The sequence below is a fragment of the Centroberyx affinis genome, unplaced genomic scaffold, assembly GCF_046629955.1.
Source record: "Centroberyx affinis isolate AG114_WGS23_722 - 3 ecotype Tasmania unplaced genomic scaffold, CSIRO-AGI_Caff_v1 ptg000859l_1, whole genome shotgun sequence".
NCBI classification, from domain to species: domain Eukaryota; kingdom Metazoa; phylum Chordata; class Actinopteri; order Beryciformes; family Berycidae; genus Centroberyx; species Centroberyx affinis.
In genome coordinates, this window is record NW_027279453.1 from 239,594 (window position 1) to 260,808 (window position 21,215).

The 21,215-nt window shown below is 42.2% G+C and overlaps 3 protein-coding genes across 3 annotated transcripts in view; 1 reads left to right on the forward strand and 2 right to left on the reverse strand.

Moving 5' to 3' along the window:
- LOC139645421 (tetratricopeptide repeat protein 28-like) overlaps nt 1-6,860 on the reverse strand; it is a 171,229-nt gene extending 164,369 nt beyond the window's left edge. Inside the window, exons 1-2 of the mRNA XM_071521123.1 lie at nt 6,831-6,860; nt 3,640-3,939 (exon numbers count right to left, since the gene is read on the reverse strand). Coding sequence (XP_071377224.1) covers nt 3,640-3,939; nt 6,831-6,860 — 330 coding nt within the window. The remainder of the gene's footprint in view (nt 1-3,639; nt 3,940-6,830) is intronic.
- Nucleotides 6,861-10,194: 3,334 nt separating this feature from the next.
- Nucleotides 10,195-12,677, forward strand: LOC139645408 (L-serine dehydratase/L-threonine deaminase-like). Its single transcript, XM_071521105.1, has 7 exons — nt 10,195-10,347; nt 10,692-10,731; nt 10,833-10,972; nt 11,190-11,281; nt 11,908-12,135; nt 12,256-12,380; nt 12,484-12,677. Exons 1-7 carry the CDS (start codon nt 10,195-10,197, stop codon nt 12,675-12,677), a joined length of 972 nt encoding a protein of 323 aa, XP_071377206.1.
- A 2,703-nt stretch (nt 12,678-15,380) lies between these two features.
- LOC139645407 (probable E3 ubiquitin-protein ligase HECTD4) overlaps nt 15,381-21,215 on the reverse strand; it is a 46,435-nt gene continuing 40,600 nt past the window's right edge. Inside the window, exons 72-76 of the mRNA XM_071521104.1 lie at nt 20,707-20,928; nt 20,417-20,583; nt 20,032-20,227; nt 18,231-18,453; nt 15,381-17,710 (exon numbers count right to left, since the gene is read on the reverse strand). Coding sequence (XP_071377205.1) covers nt 17,574-17,710; nt 18,231-18,453; nt 20,032-20,227; nt 20,417-20,583; nt 20,707-20,928 — 945 coding nt within the window. The 3' untranslated portion in view covers nt 15,381-17,573. The remainder of the gene's footprint in view (nt 17,711-18,230; nt 18,454-20,031; nt 20,228-20,416; nt 20,584-20,706; nt 20,929-21,215) is intronic.

The following is a 21,215-nucleotide window of genomic DNA, read 5'->3' on the forward strand; positions in this document are numbered from 1 at the left end:
GCAGTGTAGGAGGAAAAGGTTCATGCCTCGCCAGGGTGTCAGCATCCACTCCGCGCACAATTACTGGATATGCCGCTTTAATTAAAGTCCCCTTTCAGCCCCTCCGCACACCATGACCTTTCCCAGTGCAAACACTCATTGTCTCAGTTCAACCTGAGGCCCCTCCACTGGGACATGAACGGACATTTTTATGTTGGTGGAAAAGAAAAATGTATGCACGTAATGGCATGAACAGTTTACAATAAATGCAGAAGATGTGTCACAGACTCATCTGAGAAACAAGGCTTGATGGATTCAACCATGAATACGGGTGGGTGTCAGCAGCAACTTTGGCAATAAACATTTGAGCAGACAGAATACCCTTGATAGGCACCATCATAGCCTATAATCAGGAGGTATGCAAATGATAGAGATGGCTCCCCTGACACTGCAGTGCCACTCTTCCTCTGGTTCCCAGGGAACTCTCCTGTCAGTGCTCAAGCAGGAGAATGGGAGTGATAGCAGAAAGGGCTGTTGTTTGTTTAACATGTCACTGGAACAGCAGTGTGGAGAGTGAGGGAGCAGATGGAGGAGGAGAGTAGGCAGGAAATCCCTCTAGAAAGGGTATTGTCACCTCAGTCATTCCAATATTCACGACTCGGTGCACAAACACAGGATCGCAAAATACTAACTCAAAATATCAAATGTTCAGTGTTTTCCATCTAACGCAGAGACGCACACAGCTACTGCAAATCTATCAAAAAGTGTGGACTGAAGTTCAAGAGGTTGACATCATTTCTTTTGCAAAGAAACTGAGTATACACCACGCATTCTTTCTTTTTCTCCAAGTTTGCCTCCCACACTGGCACACAGAGACAAAATGTGAACAGACACACATAAGTGTGCCCCTCATCTACCAAATGACACCCTATTTTGTTCTCATTTAAGCTTTTTTGCATTCAGTGAGAGGGTGAGGTACAAAGGGCCTCAAGCTGTCTTGGGTCATTAAACCACACATTTTCTTTCTTCTTTCAGGAAAAGAGAGAGTGCATTCTGGCACTTACAGCAGTAGGGGAAAGCTGACAGATTAGACAGGGGTTCCTCTCACAAGCTGGCTATGGGCTTCCAGAGGGTGGGCTGCTCGGTGGTGCGTGGGGCAGCACAGCCCAGCCTGTCACTGTTTGACGGGCCAATCCAGAGGTGCGGTCACAGGGAAGCATGATTGATGATAAATATGTACTCACACAGGATCTAAATGCCAGCACACTCCTGTGATTTAATCCCCATCCCTTCATCAAACATCCAGCCGTAGCAGATGGACTGTAGGCGGCTGTGCAAACCTAACTTACCCTTCCTTGAGGCCAACACCATAAGTGTGTCACGGCCGCCATGATGCATCATTACAGACGGGCCTATCACTTCTTTGAAGAAGCCCTGATAACAGCAGTTGTAATAAATACCATTGTCCATTCATATACACTACAGCACCTTGATACACACTAATCAATCAAAATCTCTGATTAGAAGATCAAGCTAGGATAGCATCACATAATGCAGAGAATTTTAGTTTTATGTTCAAATACTTTTGCTGACATATGAGAGATAAAATTGAAGAACAAATCAATTTGGCCTTGGGTTTTCCCTCTACAATCACCAAGTAGAAAAGCCAACTACCACAAAATTCTCCATGATAGCTGTGTTGATGCATGGTTTGGTGTATAAGTACACTTCTGCATTCAAGACCAATGTCAGGCATGATGAACTTTTGCCTTGAACCGACTGAATGTAAAAAATACCTCCTAGAAATGAAATTTCTTGCATGCCTGTTTGACATGTACAGACTATGTTCAGTTCTCCATTGTGTCTCACTGAGAAGACTTTCCTGTTTGACAAGATTGACCCCTAGTGGTGATTTATGAAAAAAGAGCTTCCACCCTCTGCTAAATCGTCAATACTACAGACATATTAATTCCTGACTATCATATTACAAAGTTAAAACACAAGGGTCAGGCTATACTGTTAGAAGACACCAAGTCTTCTAACAGTAACTTCAACATCAGAGTCTAAACTGTCAGGCACTAAATCCAAGAATAAGCAGGGAAAGACTGCCTAGATTAAACCAACCATCCCCCAATCAGACCACAAAGAGTTCATTGTACTTGGATAGCATATAAAGAGGAGAGAGGAGAGTGATTTTGGCAGTGATTTTCAATTATAATTTGGCCTCATTAGTTTATGAAATCTCTCCAAATTAATGCTAACAGTGATGTATTCCATATTAATAGTCAGATGCTACAGAGAGAGAATTTACAACATTATGGAGGAGAGACTCTTGTTATGGAATAATAACAACAATCCCTACAAAAGAGCATCTGACCAAAAAGGATCTCAAATAACAATTGGACATCAACTGTACATGCATAACAAGCAAAATATGAAGAAATACAGTAAACTAAAAAAGATAACTGCAAGTGCTAGAATGTCTTTGAAACATCAATCAAAATCAACATCAAAGGTTTAACTGTAGATTTGAGTTTAAACGAAGTTCTAAAATAATAATTTACTATTGAAAGAGAAGAGCTGCAAATCCTGTTTTAATATTGTTGCAATGTAGCCCATCCTAATCCAGGTGCGTACCATAGACCAATGCTGCAGGTTAAAAAATATTATCTATGTAATATGAAGTGAGTTTGAAATCAATACTCAATACTCAATACAATGACAATACGATACATTTTTACAGAAGAGAAAACCTACCTGAACATCCAAGGATACATGACCTTAGATCAAAGAAAGAGGTGGCCTTTGATCCATCATCGGCAATGAAGGATTATCATCAATATCACTCTACCTTATTATCATCAATCTCTCACTCTCTAACACACAAGTATCTCTTGATGCTAAATCATGAAATCAATGCTGTTCCATCTCTGAGAGGAATTGGTCTGCTAGTGATCTATGTGGTTGAGTAATGTGAAATCTATGGTAGGTTAGTCCACATGGCCCGGACAAGACCAAAAACAAGACCTCAGAAAACTTTGTATTGATCAGCGTCCACAAGAATGCCACCAAGGATAAAAAATGTCAGTGGAATTTGGAATTGCTTAGATTTACAATTTAGAGACATGATTCAAAATCAGATATCCACCATTTGTGAAAAAAAATAGCAACTACTCTACTAAAATGACTGCTAGCACAAAATAGAAATTACCTACTATCCTTTTTAAAGGATAGTAGGTAACTTAATTATTGGGCTGACAAAATAACATATAATATGTATAGACTGGATCTTCTATAGAGATACTGAATGATGAATTTCAAATAATGTTTTTTTTTCCCAAAATGGATATATGGCATTTTGAAAATGGCCTCTACAATTTATTCTATAAAGCTGGGAGTTATAGCTCAATTTGGCCATGATCTTCCCATCGAAGCCCCTCCAAATTAGTATTCTGTTTGAGATTTACAATTCTTGGCACTGACTCTACATTGGAGCAATGGAGAAAAATCAACAGTTTCTGTAGAAGACAAAATGTCATTGTGCCCAGCTGGACTGAAAAATCAGAACCATTTCCCTCCTCAGTGGTGTTGTTGCCTTGTTGCAACATATGGTCTATTATTTCCATGCATTTGTTGGTAAGGCTGCTGAAGCAATCTTACCTTAGGCCACTTGGGATTAAGTACACGGGCTTTTGCAGCATCATCCAGGGCAGCCTGGTGTTGTCCCAGTTTGAGGAGGGCTGCAGAACGGTTACTATAGAGGATGCAGTTCTGTGGGTCAGCCTGCAAGGCATCACTGTACAAATGAACAGCAGCGTTGAAGTCACCACGCTGACACGCCTCGTTGCTCTGCTGCACTTTCTCCATGAACTCTGCTTTGCTGAGGCCACATCTGACCCCTTCTTCTCCAACTACACGGCGGATAGGTCTTCCAACTGTCCGAGAACCAAAAATTGAAAACTGGAGAAATGGACAGAGAGGTGTAAAAAATTAGACTGTCTGAAAACATCTAAACGGTTACTGATTCGATATGATACATGTCTAATCAGTAGGAGATGAATGATGTATAATCAGCAAAACAAAACTACCTCTCTCAATAGCTACTGCCAGGAATGCCCTTGAGCAAGGTACTGAACACCCAACGGCTCCTATGGAGCTCACTGGTCTGTGGTAGAAGACTATAGATATACCAGGCAGCCAAAATGTGAAAGCATGCCACTGTATGAACGCGAAGCAGGGTGTTTCTGAAAAAGTGCATGTGTGTTCAGCAAACCTCCCATGGAAAAAAATGTGAAAATGAAAGTGAAGAAGTAAAAGGGAGGATAAAATGCATGTAATTTGATCTTCTTAAACCGGTTTAAGGTTCTGACTCTACTCTACTCTGACTGGACAATATCAAAAATTACAAAGTTACAGATCAGCACACACTGCACAAAAAAGGCCACTAAAAATAGTTGGTTTCCCTGTCTGAATTATTTGAAGAGAAAAGGAATTAAACAGCCCAAGTTTGCTCAAAATGAAGCCCTTATCTATTCTGATGTTTGCTACCAATGCAAACGTACATAAACCTTTTTCAACTTGAAAATGCATTATCATTTGACTACCAAATACTAAGAGCTCAGTCGGTCAATTTCAGAATGAAACAATGTCCTCATGTCCTGTGCTTTCTGTGACAGCAGATAGGCTACATGTTTGTTGTTAAAATTAAGAAGTATGACTTTTTTTATTATTGTAAATGTGTAATGTGTGCTAATCATATAAAACAAAGTTTTCTATGTTAATCAAAACCCAGAGTTAGTTATCAATACTGGTACTGAGTCTGTCTCCATTGTTGCTTGATCTAGTGGCTAAGTTCACTACTGCAAGGCAAGAAAGGTGCAGGTTTCAAGTCCAGAGGTGTGCAACCATGAAACAGTCATAAAGTGTCATTAAAAAAAGGGTTCACACGAATTCTAAGACTTCACAATTCTGACATTTACAAGGTAACTAAATATGCACTAAGAAGTTCAGTTTTCATTACTTTTTATTGTATTTTGTACAGCGGTTTCGACATTTAACCATGGTTTGGAGTTCTACTAAAAACTTCTGAAAGAGTTTTACATTGCACTGATAGGGGTTCTCCCAGCCTAGCAAGACAGACCTACCTTACAGCAAAGCCGACTGCATTATGGAGGGATTTGATCTATTATTTTGTCCATTCATATCCCACACAGAGTTTATGCTTTATAACTAATAGGCTGGCAAACTAACTGCATCAATTAAAGTAGCTTCACAGGAGGATTATTATCCAACCACGACAAGCAGAGGAACGTTTATAGGTACCATGTCTCTTGCCTCTACCCTTTTATTTAGAAAGTAGATCAGTAGTGCTATCTGTCTCCTCTGGACAGGGATGCTTTGCTGAGTATTACTGAATCATGAAATTAATCTTGGGTTGCATGTGTTTGGGGCTAGCTTCCACTATACCTCTCTCTCGCCACACCTCCTCAGACTGAATTCTGGGATAGGGCAGGCTTGGTAATTACTTCCAGAGGCCGAGAGAGTAGAAGAAGCAGACATGAGGGCTTTGGGTATCAAGCAGAGTCAACATCAAGTTACAGTAGTGTACCAATCACTTGTTTTCTTACACCCTTTTGCTTGCATCTTCTCCCACATTTTCTAATTCGTCTGTCAATGATAATCACCAAAATGCCTAATAGCTTATGAGAACATGGGAAGGTTAGGTCTCCTGCCTTAGCTTTAAAACCTTCCAGAGTGTTTTACCTGGAATAACCAATGCAACTAGACTGTTAAAGATACTGTTCAGATTAGAGCAGTTGTGCTCTAAGACTGAACATCAACTATTGATAATCAACTGTAATGTTGTGGGGGGGGTTTGCTGTTGAAGCAAGTGTTTACTATTGTTAAAAGGTTGCGTTGAAAGGCAACCCGCCCCTCAGAAAGAGACAAACAGAGTGAGGGACTGATCACCACATCTAGACTAAAGCAATTTATCGCATTTTAATATGTTTACTTGTGTTCAGAAGCTGACTCACAAAGAAAAGTCAGGCAAAACAACTGACCATCTGATTTCCAGATTAGCACACCTTCATCCAGACAGGAGGCACTAATCGGCATGATTTTATAGTAACATTCACTGTGTACTGTCTTGTCTGGCATAACATACTAGGGACTGTGTATGTGGGCACTGGGCAGGAAGGGTGGAGAGTTAGGGAGATAATAAGAGCCTAGACCAATCGGGCTCCCTGTAGACCAATAAAGAAAACACCCTACCAGCTTAATCATAAGGAAAGAGAGAGACACACACAGAGAGGGAGAGAGAGGGAGAGAGAGAGAGAAAGAGAGAGAGGCATTAACTCATTAACTCATCACTCCAAAGGCAGATATTTATACACACACAGGCTACTCATACTTTTGCAGGGAAATTATATGGATTTGCTTTTGGCAATACACACAAACTGCAGACGTGTTATCGCCACTGTAGCATTTTGGCACTGCAAGCGCTTGTGTTCATGCAACAGCAAAATAACATCAGTGTGACAGCTGGCTCATAGCCTGTTTTGTAATCAGTATGATCTTCAACAATGACCTTTAAATCACATACAGTGTTGCCTATTATTTGAGCCAAGAGAGCCCACACTATGTATCATCTAGTGTGCTGCTACAGTATGCATGACTGGAAAATCGATAGAAAGCCCTTTACGAGGTTTTCGCAGGAATGGTCATTTGGTATTTCCTGTCCAGGACGCAGAGTATAACGTGTTATTTAGGGGGTAATAAAATGTTAACAACTACAATAATGGCAGCTCGCATAATTGCGTAGAAATGAGTTGTTTTTAAGATCTATTTACCTTTTCTTTCAGAGTCGCTTGCTTCTCCATCCTGTCTGACTGCTTTGGCTTCTGCAACGGGTTATCGCTCTCATCCCATCACAGTCCTCGTTGATTTATAAACGCACAGCCACGACTGTTTATGCATCAAGAGCTGTTCAAAAATTCATCCAAAATGTGTACGCTGCAGTGCGAGTGTCGACAAACTGTGCGGAAAATCCACAAAAACTGGGCTGTTTGGCGTTCAGAAGAAACTTTTCTCAAGGAAAGTGCGCCATGTTGTCAAATCTTTTCCTTTTTTTTTCTTGCCCTTTTTCCCCTGTTGCCATAGCGGATTTCTTGTGCACTGTGCGGTGGGAGGCATGGTTTGACTGGCGAGGTCTGTGGGAGCCTAAAGTTGGGAAAAAGAAAGCGGAATTAATGAATTTATGACTCAGTTCTGCCCTTTATGTACTATTCAAAAATGTGACAATCCACTTAAAACGTTAAAATCCACCTTAAGTAACCAAATCTTTAAGGGAGGCCTAGTGTCTTAAGAGTTGAAATAACCGTCAAGTTGCTAGCTTCACCTGTGTCTGACGTTAGATACATTTAACCCACTAGCTAATTCCTTGTACTGTACCTTTTGAGAAAATGTCCTCACACTGTACCTCGACATTTAAACTTGTTAGAAAATTCAGTCAGTATAACAGTCAGTAGCCTAACAACCCGGTGCTCAACCGTCCCGGCAAGTGTGTACTGCATTCCCAGTGATGTGTGGTAGTAGGCTACATTAAAGGGTAAGTAAGCGACGGTTTGACCGTTGGTGGTCATCCTAAGGCGAACAACTACCAATATAAACAAACATTAATAGAAACGCCTTAACTCTAGCAAGGCCAAGCCGTGGTCAGCTGAATTTTAGAATTGAAGTAGGCTCAGCTTTCAATATATCATGCAAGTTAATAGTAGAGTTATAGGCTAATTATACTTTCACCTACTTCGGCTGACGGTTTGTTGGCCTTCTCTTAGAACCCAAAAGCCACTGGCCTTTCTAGTGTCCATTTATGGGGTTTTTTCTACCGTTAAAGACCCGTATAACTTACATGACTTTGATGTACTTACCATGATGATTACTTTGAATTTCACAAATTCTCATAACGATTTATGCTAGCCTTAAAGCGTGGGTAAACTGTATTCCGCAAATAAAAGCTGGGTAAGGTGGGTTTATGTGTGTGTACTCTCCCCGCCAGTTTCACCTGGCAAAGGGTTAAAGTGTAAAATGAGATCCAGCAGGTTTTACTATACGCCACTAGAGTGCGCTGTCTGACAACTATTTCCCCTGACTGACTGTCCTAATTATCTTGATGAAAAGTAGCTCAAGTAGACCTGCTGGTACCCACTGTCTCCACACCATGCAGTCACTACAGGCCTACAATAGATACACAGCCTGAAGTAGGCTAAATTATTATTGTTTTGTCAATGCAACCATATGATGAAAACAATGAAAATGTAAACATCACCCTGGGAGTGCTTTGCCTTGTAGGCAGTTCACAAGGAAAGAATGACATGAAGCACATAGTTTTACAGGGCTCCTCCAGCTTACAGTATAAGGCCTTATGATAAATTCACTTTTGAATTCGAGCCAGACTCTGTTTTCCTAGTATTTTTCTCCTGAGGAACCAAGAGCAGTTTGTCAAACACGCTGCTTGGAAGTGTGACTCAGCATTGAACACGTTAGCCTAGTTTACTCACACATGGGTTACCGTAGATCTGCTGTAGCTTAGGTCCAACTCCGAAATGGCCTTGTACTGACGCTGTCACAAATCGAAAGTGCAATTATGAAGAAAATGTTGATCTATCTGCAGTGCGATGCTGCTGAAGCCTTGTGCGCCTTGGCGCAACAAAAACAGCATAATCATCGTATTCAGGACTGTTGATTATGGTCACGCCTGCACCAAAAGGCTATATTGAGACACTGACTCAGTGTTTGAACTGAGCTACAAACGATTTTTTTTTATTTGTGGAAAGCCCAAATCTCTTTGTTGCTGTAATAAGCAGGTGTTAAAATCCAATTTTGTTATAATCAGTGATGTCAGGACTGCGCCAACTTTACAGCCATGACAGTGACACAAATTTTAAGCCATGAAAAACTGGCTATCGATTTTTGGAAAGCTTAGACATTTCTATGTTGCCCTAAAAATACTAGCAGCCTACAATATTGTTTGTATGTATGTTCTCTCTTGGCAATCTGATTTTTGCATTGGTGCATTGATTTGACTAATGTAGACATTTTCTTATCATGCAAAAGACTTTGTTTTTACTGTGCTTTGGGGTTCCGAATTGTTTGCCTTTTCAGCTAGACCTATGGCTACTTCTTTATAAGTAGTTGAAACTTTTTTCTTCTTCTTCTTTTAGGCCCTGATCCGGATCAGTCAGGTTTGAGCCGTCAGTGTGACATTTTGCTGCCTCTAAAGAGTGTCTGCTCAAGGTGTCCCAGAGGAAGGGAGCCCGCTTTTGGTAGTCGGGGATTGGAGCCAAAATAGTAGCGACTCTTTTGGTAATGCCAGCAGTGCCTGCATCTCCTTTAGAGGGGAGAGGTGCGTGCAGAGGACAGTGTGTGAAATTGTGATCGAGTACTTATATAATTTCTAAGGAGGTAAGATGAGGGTGAAATCCTAATAATAGAAAAAAAACAGTGGAAAAAAGTTTGCATGAGAACAGGTTCTCTTAGAATAGAATAAAACGTGCCTTTCTGGTGACACTGCCAATATAAAACTGCCACAATAAAAAGCCAGCTGGTTCTGTTCCCATTCCCATTCCATGCGACAGTCCTACCAGTCAGTGAACATAATATGAATACTAGATCAGACTCATCCCAAACAACCTCATGTTGATGTCAAATAAAATGGGATGAAATTCCTTATGGGGTGGAATCTCATTCATCTTCCACCTGCCTCATCCTCCCAGTCACTGGGAGTGGTCTAGTGGCAGAGGAGTGCCTAACTGTGATTGGTCTGCAAGTGGGGGGCCCTTTGCCAAGCCCCCAGCAGCACTAGGTATATATATGCAGTCAGATGTGAGGGGCAAAGGAAAAAGGAAGTTTGGAGTCATCTAATATCCATCACAACTTCTTGTCTTCTCATCTATTTGAATCAGGTAAGGAAGGGGAAAAAATTACAAGATGTATTCATTCATCAGTGATCTATGTAAAATACATTGAGAGGTAATCACTAAAATAATAAGTTTGATTATTATCCATTGGGGTTATTCAGTCACACCTGCTAGCAGTCAAATTTATTTTTTTATTTTTTTTGTTTTTTTGTTTTCTGCCTGGTGTTCAGGTTTGAGTATATTCAGGTGCACCATTTACTCTGTTAATGTCTCTGCTTGTCTGCCCCACAGTGAGATGAAGACCCAGCACCCTCTTCATGTGGCCACCCCAGTGAGGGAGAGCCTTGCCCTGACTAAAGTGGCAGGGACATCTGTTTACCTAAAACTGGACTCGTCCCAGCCCACGGGATCCTTCAAGATCAGGGGCATTGGGCACCTCTGCAAAACAGTGAGTAACTCCCTCCTGTGCCAGGTTCTATCAGTAAGCCAGGAGAGATATTGTATTCCAGCAGGGTGATGGTGTCTCCTCATTTGTTCTTGTTTACAAGGGGCCCAAACAGCTCAATGAGTCAGAGGGTGGTGGTGATGGAGGGAGGAGGAGGGAGAGAGAGAAAAGATTAGCATATTCCCAAAAGAGCCAGTGCAGACCAGTTTAAGAGGGTCAGCTCCAGCCTGAACACCGGGTTGCTGTGATGATCTGCAATCATGGGTTTATAGCCCAGATACTGCAGGGAGCAGTGACTTTAACATGTGAGGGTTTTGATAGTAATGTGTCTTGGGCTTGTCTTGCAGTGGGCCGAGCGAGGCTGCAAGCGATTCGTCTGCTGTTCAGGTGAGCAGCAAATCAAAGGCTACATTTAAAAAATAATTGTGTCTGGCACTGTTGGTGTGTGTGTGTGTTTGTGTCATAACTGATGCTTTGGGACCTAACAGGAGGAAATGCTGGGATGGCAGCGGCCTATTCTGCCCGTCAGCTTGGGATCCCGGCCACCATCGTGGTGCCAAGTGTCACCCCTAACCCAACAGTGGAGAGGCTGAAGGACGAGGGTGCCAGTGTGATCATTCATGGCAAGGTTAGCTAATCCATAGGTTATGGTTTCCAAATATGCATCCTTTACTTTTAAAACATTTCAGTGTTATGGTATATTTACACCAGTGACATACAGAATTACATTATTTCAGCATAAAGAAATATAAATCCAAGTAATGGTTGGTGTTGGTAAAGATGGTAGAATATTTTAAAAGAGATGTAGTAGTTTCTATAAAGACGTGTTTTCTTTTCTGTTTCAGGCTCTCAATGAAAGCATTGAATATGGACAACAGCTTGTGGCTAACAACCCCGGCTGGATTTTCATCTCTCCCTTTGATGATCCCCTCATCTGGTGAGAAACAGTCTCAAACCTGTCTGTCGACTCAGAGACGGTTCACCGCTCTTTGATAACATTTACATTACTGTGTACTCTGTGCAGAAGTGCTTGTCGCAGTAATCTATCACTCATCAGAAGATAAAGAGGGATAAGTGATAAGATAGGTTCCACTCTACACCAAAGGAAATGAAAGTGTTTTAGAATGTTGTGCAAGTTACTGATTGTAGCATCTGTGTTATCATTCACTTCCAGTGAAACACATTTTTGTGTTATTGATAACAGTTGCAGCGGCTTGAATGAGGTGTGATGTCAGAAATGTCAGACATATCTTATCACAGTCATTTACACTAGTAGGGATGCCAGATAATACAAAACGTCTTAGAGATTGCTGAACTTGAGTCATACTAGACGCATTTATATGGTGGATGTCACAGTCAAAGAGTCAATGCAACCATAAATAATTACTAATATGGGCTACATCTAGCATGATCAGCATTTTATAAAAACACTGTTTCATTTTAAGGCAGAATTGCTGCTTTAAAGAAGAACATAGAATTCAGATCTCAGCCAGCACAGTTTGTCAGGAATGGGTGTTGATTTTCCAAGAATCTGACCAGGCAGGGTTTGGTTTGTGTGTGCAGGGAAGGCCACACGTCTCTGGTGAAGGAGCTGGAGGAAGAGCTGAGGGAGAAGCCAGGAGCGATAGTGCTGTCGGTGGGAGGCGGAGGCCTGCTGAATGGAGTGGTGGAGGGGCTGCGGCGTGCGGGCTGGGCTGACGTGCCCATCGTAGCCATGGAAACCGTGGGAGCACACAGCCTCAATGCAGCCATGAAGGCTGGTGAGCTGGTCACTTTGCCTGCAATTACCAGGTACAAGACCCACTCCTAGACACCATAACACCCAAACAATAGCATCATTATTCAGCCTTTTGTTGTTGCTTATTTGTTGTCTTTATGGTAACAGGAAATATTTGTTTTTCTGGTTTCAAGTATTGCCACAACACTGGGCCTGACACGGGTGTCTGCGCAGACTCTGAAACTGGTTGGCGAGCACACCGTTTTCTCAGAACTAGTCACAGACCAGGAGGCCGTTAAAGCCGTCGAATGCTTTGTTGGTGAGTACTACCTGTGTCCGAACAGATGTTTACCCGCCACACATCTAAAATGCCAAAAAGCATCCCTGAGACTGATCTCCCCTTGTCTCTCCTCTATCTGCAGATGATGAGAAGGTCCTGGTGGAGCCCGCCTGCGGTGCGGCGCTGGCAGCGGTGTACTGTGACATTATCAAAAGGCTGCAGAAGGAGGGCAAGCTGGCACAGCACCTGGGGCCTGTGGTCATCGTGGTGTGCGGCGGCAACAACATCAGCATGGAGCAGCTGAGGAGGCTGAAGAAACAGCTAGGTATTGTCTAGCTTGGAGGATCGTCTCAGGTGTTGCTGACCTTTTCTCCGTCCCTCCATTCCGCCATCAACTGAATGCTTTCAACCGTAGATCCATATACATATTAAACACATTTGGAGCATGTGAACAGGAGACGTGCCCCATGGGCCAAATCATTCCAGACTGTGACATTCTCCTGAGCGCCGAGACTGACGCGCTGATGGGTGAGCTGCTGGAGGGAGTTTGAAAGAGCATCTTGCAAAAATTGTGATAGTTATGAAGAGAGATGCTACTCTGGCAGAGGGAGTTGTTGAATAGAAAGACCTCTTTGAATGAAAAAAAAACTTGAGGTTGTATTCACATTTTAGCATGTTTATGTAAAAGTGATTGTATGTTGTTCTCCTGCTTTTGTACTTTATGTATTTAAATATGAATAAATTATATTTCCTGAATGCCGCGCCAAAAGACTTGTTTCCCTCCCATGACATGTTTGTCCATCCTGCCTGCAGTTGGCATGTAAAGCCCAGGACATTCTGCTCTCTATAGACTCCAGCCTCTACCACACAACATTCCTGCAAGCTTCTCATTTGGTGTTCACTCTCCGGACCACATTGCACTTAAACACACAGTTGGACTTTGCTAACAGTTTTACATTCATTCCTTAAAGGCAACTCTGGAATATCTGGTAACAGCCAAGACGTAGGTGAAAAGACAAGCAATTTAAATGCCTGGATAGCAGATACAATATTCTGTTATCACATGCCTGTTCACTGCAGCGCGTGATGGGGTTGAGCTGGTTTAGGCTTTCTCTGATATCTAAAACATCAGCTAAAATTATAAAAATGTACAGTACTTTGTACATATGTAGTGAAAAGTTTATGAAAAAAGACTTAAGCCAGGCAGTTTTGGATAACAGTCCTTAAAAAATATGTATTTTTGTTTGTCACAGGACTTCTGTGTTTTTATTTGCTTTCTACTTGACTAATGCATGCATGAGGCACCATGTTCACACAGACGTGCCATGACTCTTTAAATATCAAGTCATTTATGAGCAGAGCAGGGAGCAAAATAACCTCTAAATTGATTGATTGTGAAATTCTTCTGAAATTTTGCACATTCCAAAACACATCGGAATACTCTCTCTCAATACTCTCTATCAATTTAGAGCTAATTTAAAAAGTCCCCCCCTCCCACACCATTAAACTATCTATAGCACAAAGGAGCCTGTGATGTAACTCAGTTGTTCATTATGTCATAAGAAACACTTGGTATGTATCCCGTCCTTGAACATTAATTGTGATCCTTTTTAAATATAACCTGTAACCTCTAACAACCAGTGAGTGAGCTCGTTTGACACGGAGGGTGTGTTTCCCTGTACTTTTATATTTCTAACAGTGATGAATGTATTTGAGCAGCAGTGTACTCCAGCCAGGTCAAAAGGCCTCACTGCTGTAATATGACCTTTGGGTCTCCTGAGAAGCTGTGTTAATGGGTCAGCCTCAAGTTTCAGAGGGACCACAGCGGAAGTCTTCCACAACTTTTGAATGCACTGAACTTCCCATCATTCAATAGGCTGGATTTTTAGGGCTGTGACCCGTTCCTGCTGTTTCATTGGTCGAGAGGCCATTAAAACAGGGGTGGAGGGCCCTTGCCTCTGGAGGAGAAGAGTCAGCTGCCAGTGGGCAACAGCTGATTGGTTCCCCCATCAAACAGACCTGTCAACATGTTGAAAACATTCCTGGAATTTCTCCATGGTAGCCTTCCCTAGCAGTCTACAGGAAAAAGGCAACAATCACCTCAAAACTAAAGGAAAAATCAACCCCAAATTACTAAATGACTTATATTTCTGGACATAAAATTGATTGTTTTACCGGAGAATAGTACTATTGTGCATATTGAGTGCACTGTAGAAGTTTACACTGAACCTGGGTATTAGAAGTTCAAGTATTTGTCATTTGTGATACAAGTGCAGCCCTCAAGCAAAACATCTACTCCACAGTAGTTCTATTGGGTGGCCAAGTAAATCTTACAGACTTGAATGAGACATATCACCTGAAATTCCACCTAAAAACACACAAAATACCATATCAGAAACCAGATCAATTTCTTGGGCTTTGTTGAAGAAATTCAACTTTCAAACTTTATTTTTAGGTGTATCCCCTTTGAGTATGACACAAAATGGGGCTCAATGTATAGCACAGGGTGATAGGGTGAGTCAGAGTCACAGTCAGGAGCATAACTGAGATCCGGCTAGAACTGGCCAAGCCCGGCACTTGCTGCTCTCAAAAGGTGTCTGGTTTACAGGCAGTGATGTAACGAGACTGGGGAGCAGGGCCTTACATAAAAAGCATGACCAAAAGGAGGAAAGAGGATAAAAGCCTGCTTCATTCATCATGATCAACACTCATCGATTGTCTATGTGGACACATGACAAGCAAGTCTGTTATGCAATTTGCCTGCCTTTTCAACACTGCACCCTCAGAATTAGATTCAAGTACGCAAAGCACCCACTCTTTGGGGATTTTATATTTGAATACATCTTTGGCTGTAACATCCTGTATTTTGCCTGAATACAGTGTTTGTATATCTGAGCAATATCTCAAAGAAAACTGAATTTAGCAAATCATAACAGAAAATTTAGTGTCTAGGTAAACATGCAGAAAAAGATTCAAAGCAGGATAATCACCAAACAGCATTTGTACATCAAGACATTTCTTTATTGTGACACAGAAATCTCAAACGCCATCTGATTCTTTACATCTGTATAATCCATTTTAGATATGTGTTAAGTTTCTGATGTGCAGAGGTAAGACAGTAAAAGTTAAGTTAATGCAACCATAAATAATTGTAATAAATATCAAGTAAATGTACAGCACACATTTTCTTATCGCAACACCTCTTTGTATGGATATGTCCTTTTTATGATCTTCTCCACTCCCCCAAAGGAGGAAGTAAGAGAGAGAGAGCGTCCCTGTTAGCAGCGGTAAACCCTTCAAAAGAACAGAACCAAAACCAAACTTGCAAGCAATTCAACCATCCAATACATGTCAAATATCAATCATCGACTTCTGTTGTGTTCTTCAGTTCTATCCAAGTAAAATGGCGATTTTACTCACACAAGAAAACATGTTTCACCATGAGTAGAAGAGATAGAATCCATCTGAGTACAAGACAAAGGTGATAGATTACTGGTAATTTCAAAATTCGTAAAAAATAAAAACCCAACAAACTGGATATCCAACAGACATCTCCTAGTTTGCTCATTTTAGAATCTTTTCATGGAAGAGTAGTGCAAACCAAAAACAAAAATTATAAGGTGAAGTGAATTAGCAATTAATAAAAACTGCCATCAAACATAACTTAAAAGTCTATTTACATATTTTTTTTCTGTTAAGTTTTTACACAGCTAAACATTTGGTTATGGGTAAAATGAACAAACAAAAACAGCAGAATCCTGTTCTTTCATAAAAGAAAACCATTGAAAGGCAGAACTTAAGATAATCCGCCGCCCCCCGGTGTGTGTGTGTGTGGATTGTGTATGTTGGGGAGCGGGGGGATTCGTTGCACATTCAGTAGCAGTAGCACACAAGCAGTGTGGGAGAGCAGCTCGGGAGAACAACATCTCCCTCCCTTTTCACAAAGCAACGCAGGTTTCATAAACCCGAATGCAAGTATAGCAGACCCAGCAACCAGCGGGGCTCCCCTGGCATCCAGGTAGAGCTCCAGTCTACCTGACCTACCATGCTGCCACAGCTACTAGGATATTTAAAATCAAAGAGCAATTTCATAAACTAATAGATTAATATGACTTTGTACATGACTTAAATACCCTCTCTTCAGAGACTTGAATAAAATATATTCACTGTTTATATAGGCAGATAAGTTAGTTTCGTCCATTAGCAGTTCATTTTTTTTTTACAGGCAGTAACTACATAATATCCTATACAGCACTTGTTCACATGTTCTGCCTGCTGATAGCTGATGTGGTCAGAAATAGGCAGCATTATAGAGTTCCTTTTTCTGATAGTAGGCGCACCTCCATCTCAAACATCAAACCAAGACCTCTTCATTCTACAAATCATTAGGGTTCTCTTTTCACACACAGTCAGCGTCACCCTCTCCAGAAAGAGGTACCTGTAGTAAAGGCATGTATCAGAGCGTCTCCCACAGAGGGGAGTCAGAGGGAGGCAGCTAGGTTAAGCATTAGGAGATTAACAAAATGTATATGCTTTCCTTGCAAAGTCCAGCAACTGAGACTAGACTCCTTTTGCTGAGACCAGTCAAACTGTTTTTATTTGAATATTAAAATAGTAGCACAGAAAGACAGTGCAGCACACATGAATTGAACTTGCAATTCTAAAGTGCTAGTCTGATGTCATCCCATTATGTTGTTAAATTTGCAAAACATGACCTAACCTCGTAATATTCAACCTAGGGAGGCAGTTAGGACTAAACCCTCTGTAAAAGGTGGGGGGTGGGGGAAGATGGGACGAAACGTGGAGAAGGCTAACAAAAAGAGAATGCACTGTACTGTGTCACAGTTGTGCACCTCAATGCCATCCTAAACCTCAGTGCAACCAGAACAGACACTGTCAACAGTGTCAGGACTAGTGGGGATAATCTCCCTCAGATTCCTCCAAAAATACACATCAAACATACTCCTGAAATGCGCAATTTGTGTAATATGTGTATTTGTGAGTCAAATGAAGCAAGGGTACACATGCAAAACATTACCAGTAAAATAAAAAATAAAAAGTTTTTTATGGAGCAGCGGAGCATAAAGGACTTGAGCGGGCTGTCTCAGAGGAAGGTCCAGGAGAGTGGGGGGTGAAGGTGGGCAGGGGAGGAAGGTTAGGCAGAAGGAGACGGGAGCAGAGGGGTGGACTGTCTGTTCAATGAACGGAGGAAGCGGTGTTTATCAAGTCTTCCTAGCCGCTGAGTGGGTCCTCGCGGTAGTGGATGGCATAACGCAGTTTCTCCAGCATCACATCCAAAGAAGTGTACTGGGGCAGCTTCACCATGAACATGCAGGTCTCCACGCGGATGTAGCGTGAGTCTGGCTGACCTGGAGGGCAGACAAACAGGAATGTGTGTTAGGATAGACCAGCTACTACCTCCCTTCCAACGTGAGAGTTTTGTCATGCATGTTTGTCCCCTGGAGGTGTTCATGTAACTGTGGGAGGCAAATGAGTTGCTGTGGAACAAGTGTTGAACATGATGACACACATGGACTTGTTTAGGTGATAAAACAATAAAAGATAATAGAGTCTTTGCAGAAACACACTGTGAAGGATATACAGTAAAACACCACACATCAGAGATCTAAGGCCATGTCTTCCTACCTGTGAAACTGCCCAGTATCTCTCCATAATACAACACTTACTAATTTACAGACACAATAAAGCCAGGGTGGACAAAAATAGCAAACAAGATGTTCAAAGTCTGTTTAAGATTGAAAGACAATATGAGCTGCTATGATAATCACTATCAGTGTTTCTGCTCAAAGAGGACGTCGAGCAGAGATAGGAGTCCTCGTGTCACACTTCTGTCTGTCCTGCAGCTTCGCTCTCCGCTTCGCTTATTACCTGCTGCTCCATCAGGAGGGGCGATCTTCATGGGGTACGGCGGAACGTGGGCGGTGTCGGGCCCCCCGTCCTTGCAGGGGCAAGTGAAGGGGATGCGCTCCTGGTTGCAGGCGAACTTGATGAACTTACAGAGCTCTTCCTGAGTGAACATCTCCAGGGCGGTCCAGAAGAACTCAATGTGCTGGTCTGTTTCCATCAGACCCACCTGATACATAGTGTGAGCCTGCAGAGGGAGAGAGCAGGGTGCATTACAATTAGATGAGATTTATGACTAACCTATAGGCCATAACAGCGTGACGTCACAACAACAAAGAACTTACTTCCAGGTGGATAACGTCGGTGGAGCTGCATCGGCGCTACAGTATTTTTCGTGTTATTTAACCAAAGTAAGACCCCTTTTTAAGCTCTTGTGATTAGAAATACACAGACATTATGTAGTTCTGGTTGGCCACTGAAAACGAGAAGTTCCTGATGTCACTGCTGTTGATATTTGTTAGTGTATAACCTAACATAAAATAAATATATAGCCTATTTAAGCATGTGTCCACAAACTACTATATTTTACCAAAATGTTTAGAAATGCTTAACAGTTCTGCTTTGGCCACTGTCTTACAAATTAACCATAACTTTCTGTTTTTATTTTATATTATGCTATATAGCCAAACAGTGACAGCCAGTGACACAAAGTAGGCTGTTAGTGTGATTCAGCGAGCAGAAGTTCAAATTCAAGTGCTGATCTAACAAAGCAACCTCAAACCAGCCATTCTTTAGTGTTTTGCTTTATAGTAGAAACTGTGGACTGTTGGTTATTTACTTTCAAACTCGATTGTAAAGCATCTTGACTGTAAAGCAGGGTATGATAGCAAAGCCAGATCACAAACCACTGCATGTGTTTAGCTACTTGTGCTGTGCTTGAACCGCGGTCCATTAAAAACCCTGCGGATAAAACATTTATGGCACTTTGACAATATGGTTTACTCGTGTAACAGAAAAGGGCTCAAGGATTTCAGAAAGCTTATCATGTTGGCAAAATTTCGGTCAGGAAACCTTACCTACATGAAGTGAAAGATTTTACCCGAACATTTTTTAATGGAACGCCTTGGGACTGGCAGTGCAGTGCCAGTCACAACGAAGCTACTGCTGTGCTAGACCCAAACGGGACTAGCAAAACCGAGAGACTGTATTACTGTCTGCAAGCTTGAACTCCAGCAAGCTTGAACGTTATGCTACCCAACAGCGACGTTTATCATTTTTATTACTGACCTGTAAGAAAATGCCTGCCGCAAAACCTGGTCATGAGTGGTTGCTGTCAGCCAGTCCCCAGTTCTGTAGCTGCAGGCGGCCTGTAAACTATTATCTGTATCCACCGATTCCGTTAGGTTGGTTTAAAACGGAAAAAGCCTAAACCTAATCCATTATGTACCAAGCTATATTTGGCATTACAGCCCCAAACACAACCCGATTTCGGCATAATTGCTAATGTTTTGTTTAGTTGACTCGTATTTACCGCTGCTTAAAACAAACCATTTCCGCTGCCGACAGGTGCGAGTTATCCACCCGGAAGTATAGCCAATCTGTTTGTTTACAAACATTCTGATTTGGACTATATGAAAATAAGATTTATTTGAAGTAAAACATCCCCCATCCTCAGTTCTGAGCCCTTGTTAAACGCATGATAACTGCACACCTGTGTCATTGCCTAACATTTAAACATTAATGCACCAACTGAAAACCACTACTCTCTCTTGTAAAGTAGTAAAACTGATTCCAATATGCAATTTCACACGCAAGTAGTAAGTACCTTGAGGAATTCCAGGTTAATGTAAGGCAAGCCGCAGGTGCGCAGCTCCACCTCTAGGGGGCTCAGCATGGTGAGCAGCTGCATGGGGATGATGGAGCCGAGCCCCGCACGCACCGCCGTCATACACTCCACATTCTGCAGCTCCCTCAGACGGAGGCTCCGCACCGCCCGCGCATACACATCCTTGTTCTCCCAGCTAAACACACGTAAACAAGCACCAGACAAGGATGAAGAGATCAGACCACAATAAGATGGGTTTTGTAGATTAGTAGAAACGTGATAAAGAACTGAAAATGACAAGTGATCCCACACTGCGCATAGACGTTAACAGAAGTCTACAGGCTAAAAAAACCCAAAAGCATCGATCTGAGCAAGTTCCCTTTACCTGACAGTGAGGCTGCGACCTCCCTGACACAGCTCCACATCCTCTCCAGTCATAGTGACGTAGGTGAAGGTGCAGCAGGGCCGGCTGGGGGAGTCGGGGCTCTCTCCCGAGTGGTGCTGGGACGAGATCTCGGCACACAGGGCCTCCAGCTCTGCCTCATCACTCACCTGGAGGGTCAGAGAGCAGGGGGTCATGCTGAACTCGGAATCATAGTATTGAAATAACTGGTGCAGAAGTATTATTGACTCATCAGAAGCAGGCACATGGGATAAACAGCACTCATTCCTTACATTGTCAAACTTCTTGACATAGTTGTAGGTGAGCAAGTCGGCCTCCTGCAGGTCCTGCTCTGGGTCCAGCGGCTCACCCACCAGACCTTTCCAAAAGGAGCTCAGCAGGTCCAAAGGAAGCGGCACGTCTGCCCGAATGGCAATGCCAAGCAGCTGGCCAAAGAAGTGCAGCAGCTGTTCCTCCGCATAGCTGATAGGACAAGGCGTCAGGATGTACTTCCCCTGAGGAAAACAGACAACAGCTAAGTGATTCAAATTATGCCATCAGTGATAACAAGTTGTGTTCAGCCAGAACAGATTCTAAGAGTGACTGTGTTCTAGGGATGGGAATTTTTAGTAATCTCACTGGCATTTTAACAACAAATATGAAACCGATGATTTGAGAAATTGAAATACACTGAAACAGACATCTGAGAGCTGTTTCTCAGATGTTATCTAGCAAATCAACTGTAGCCAATCTGCTTTTCTATTGTGCCAGGAACACTGGTACAATAGTTTTTAATATAATT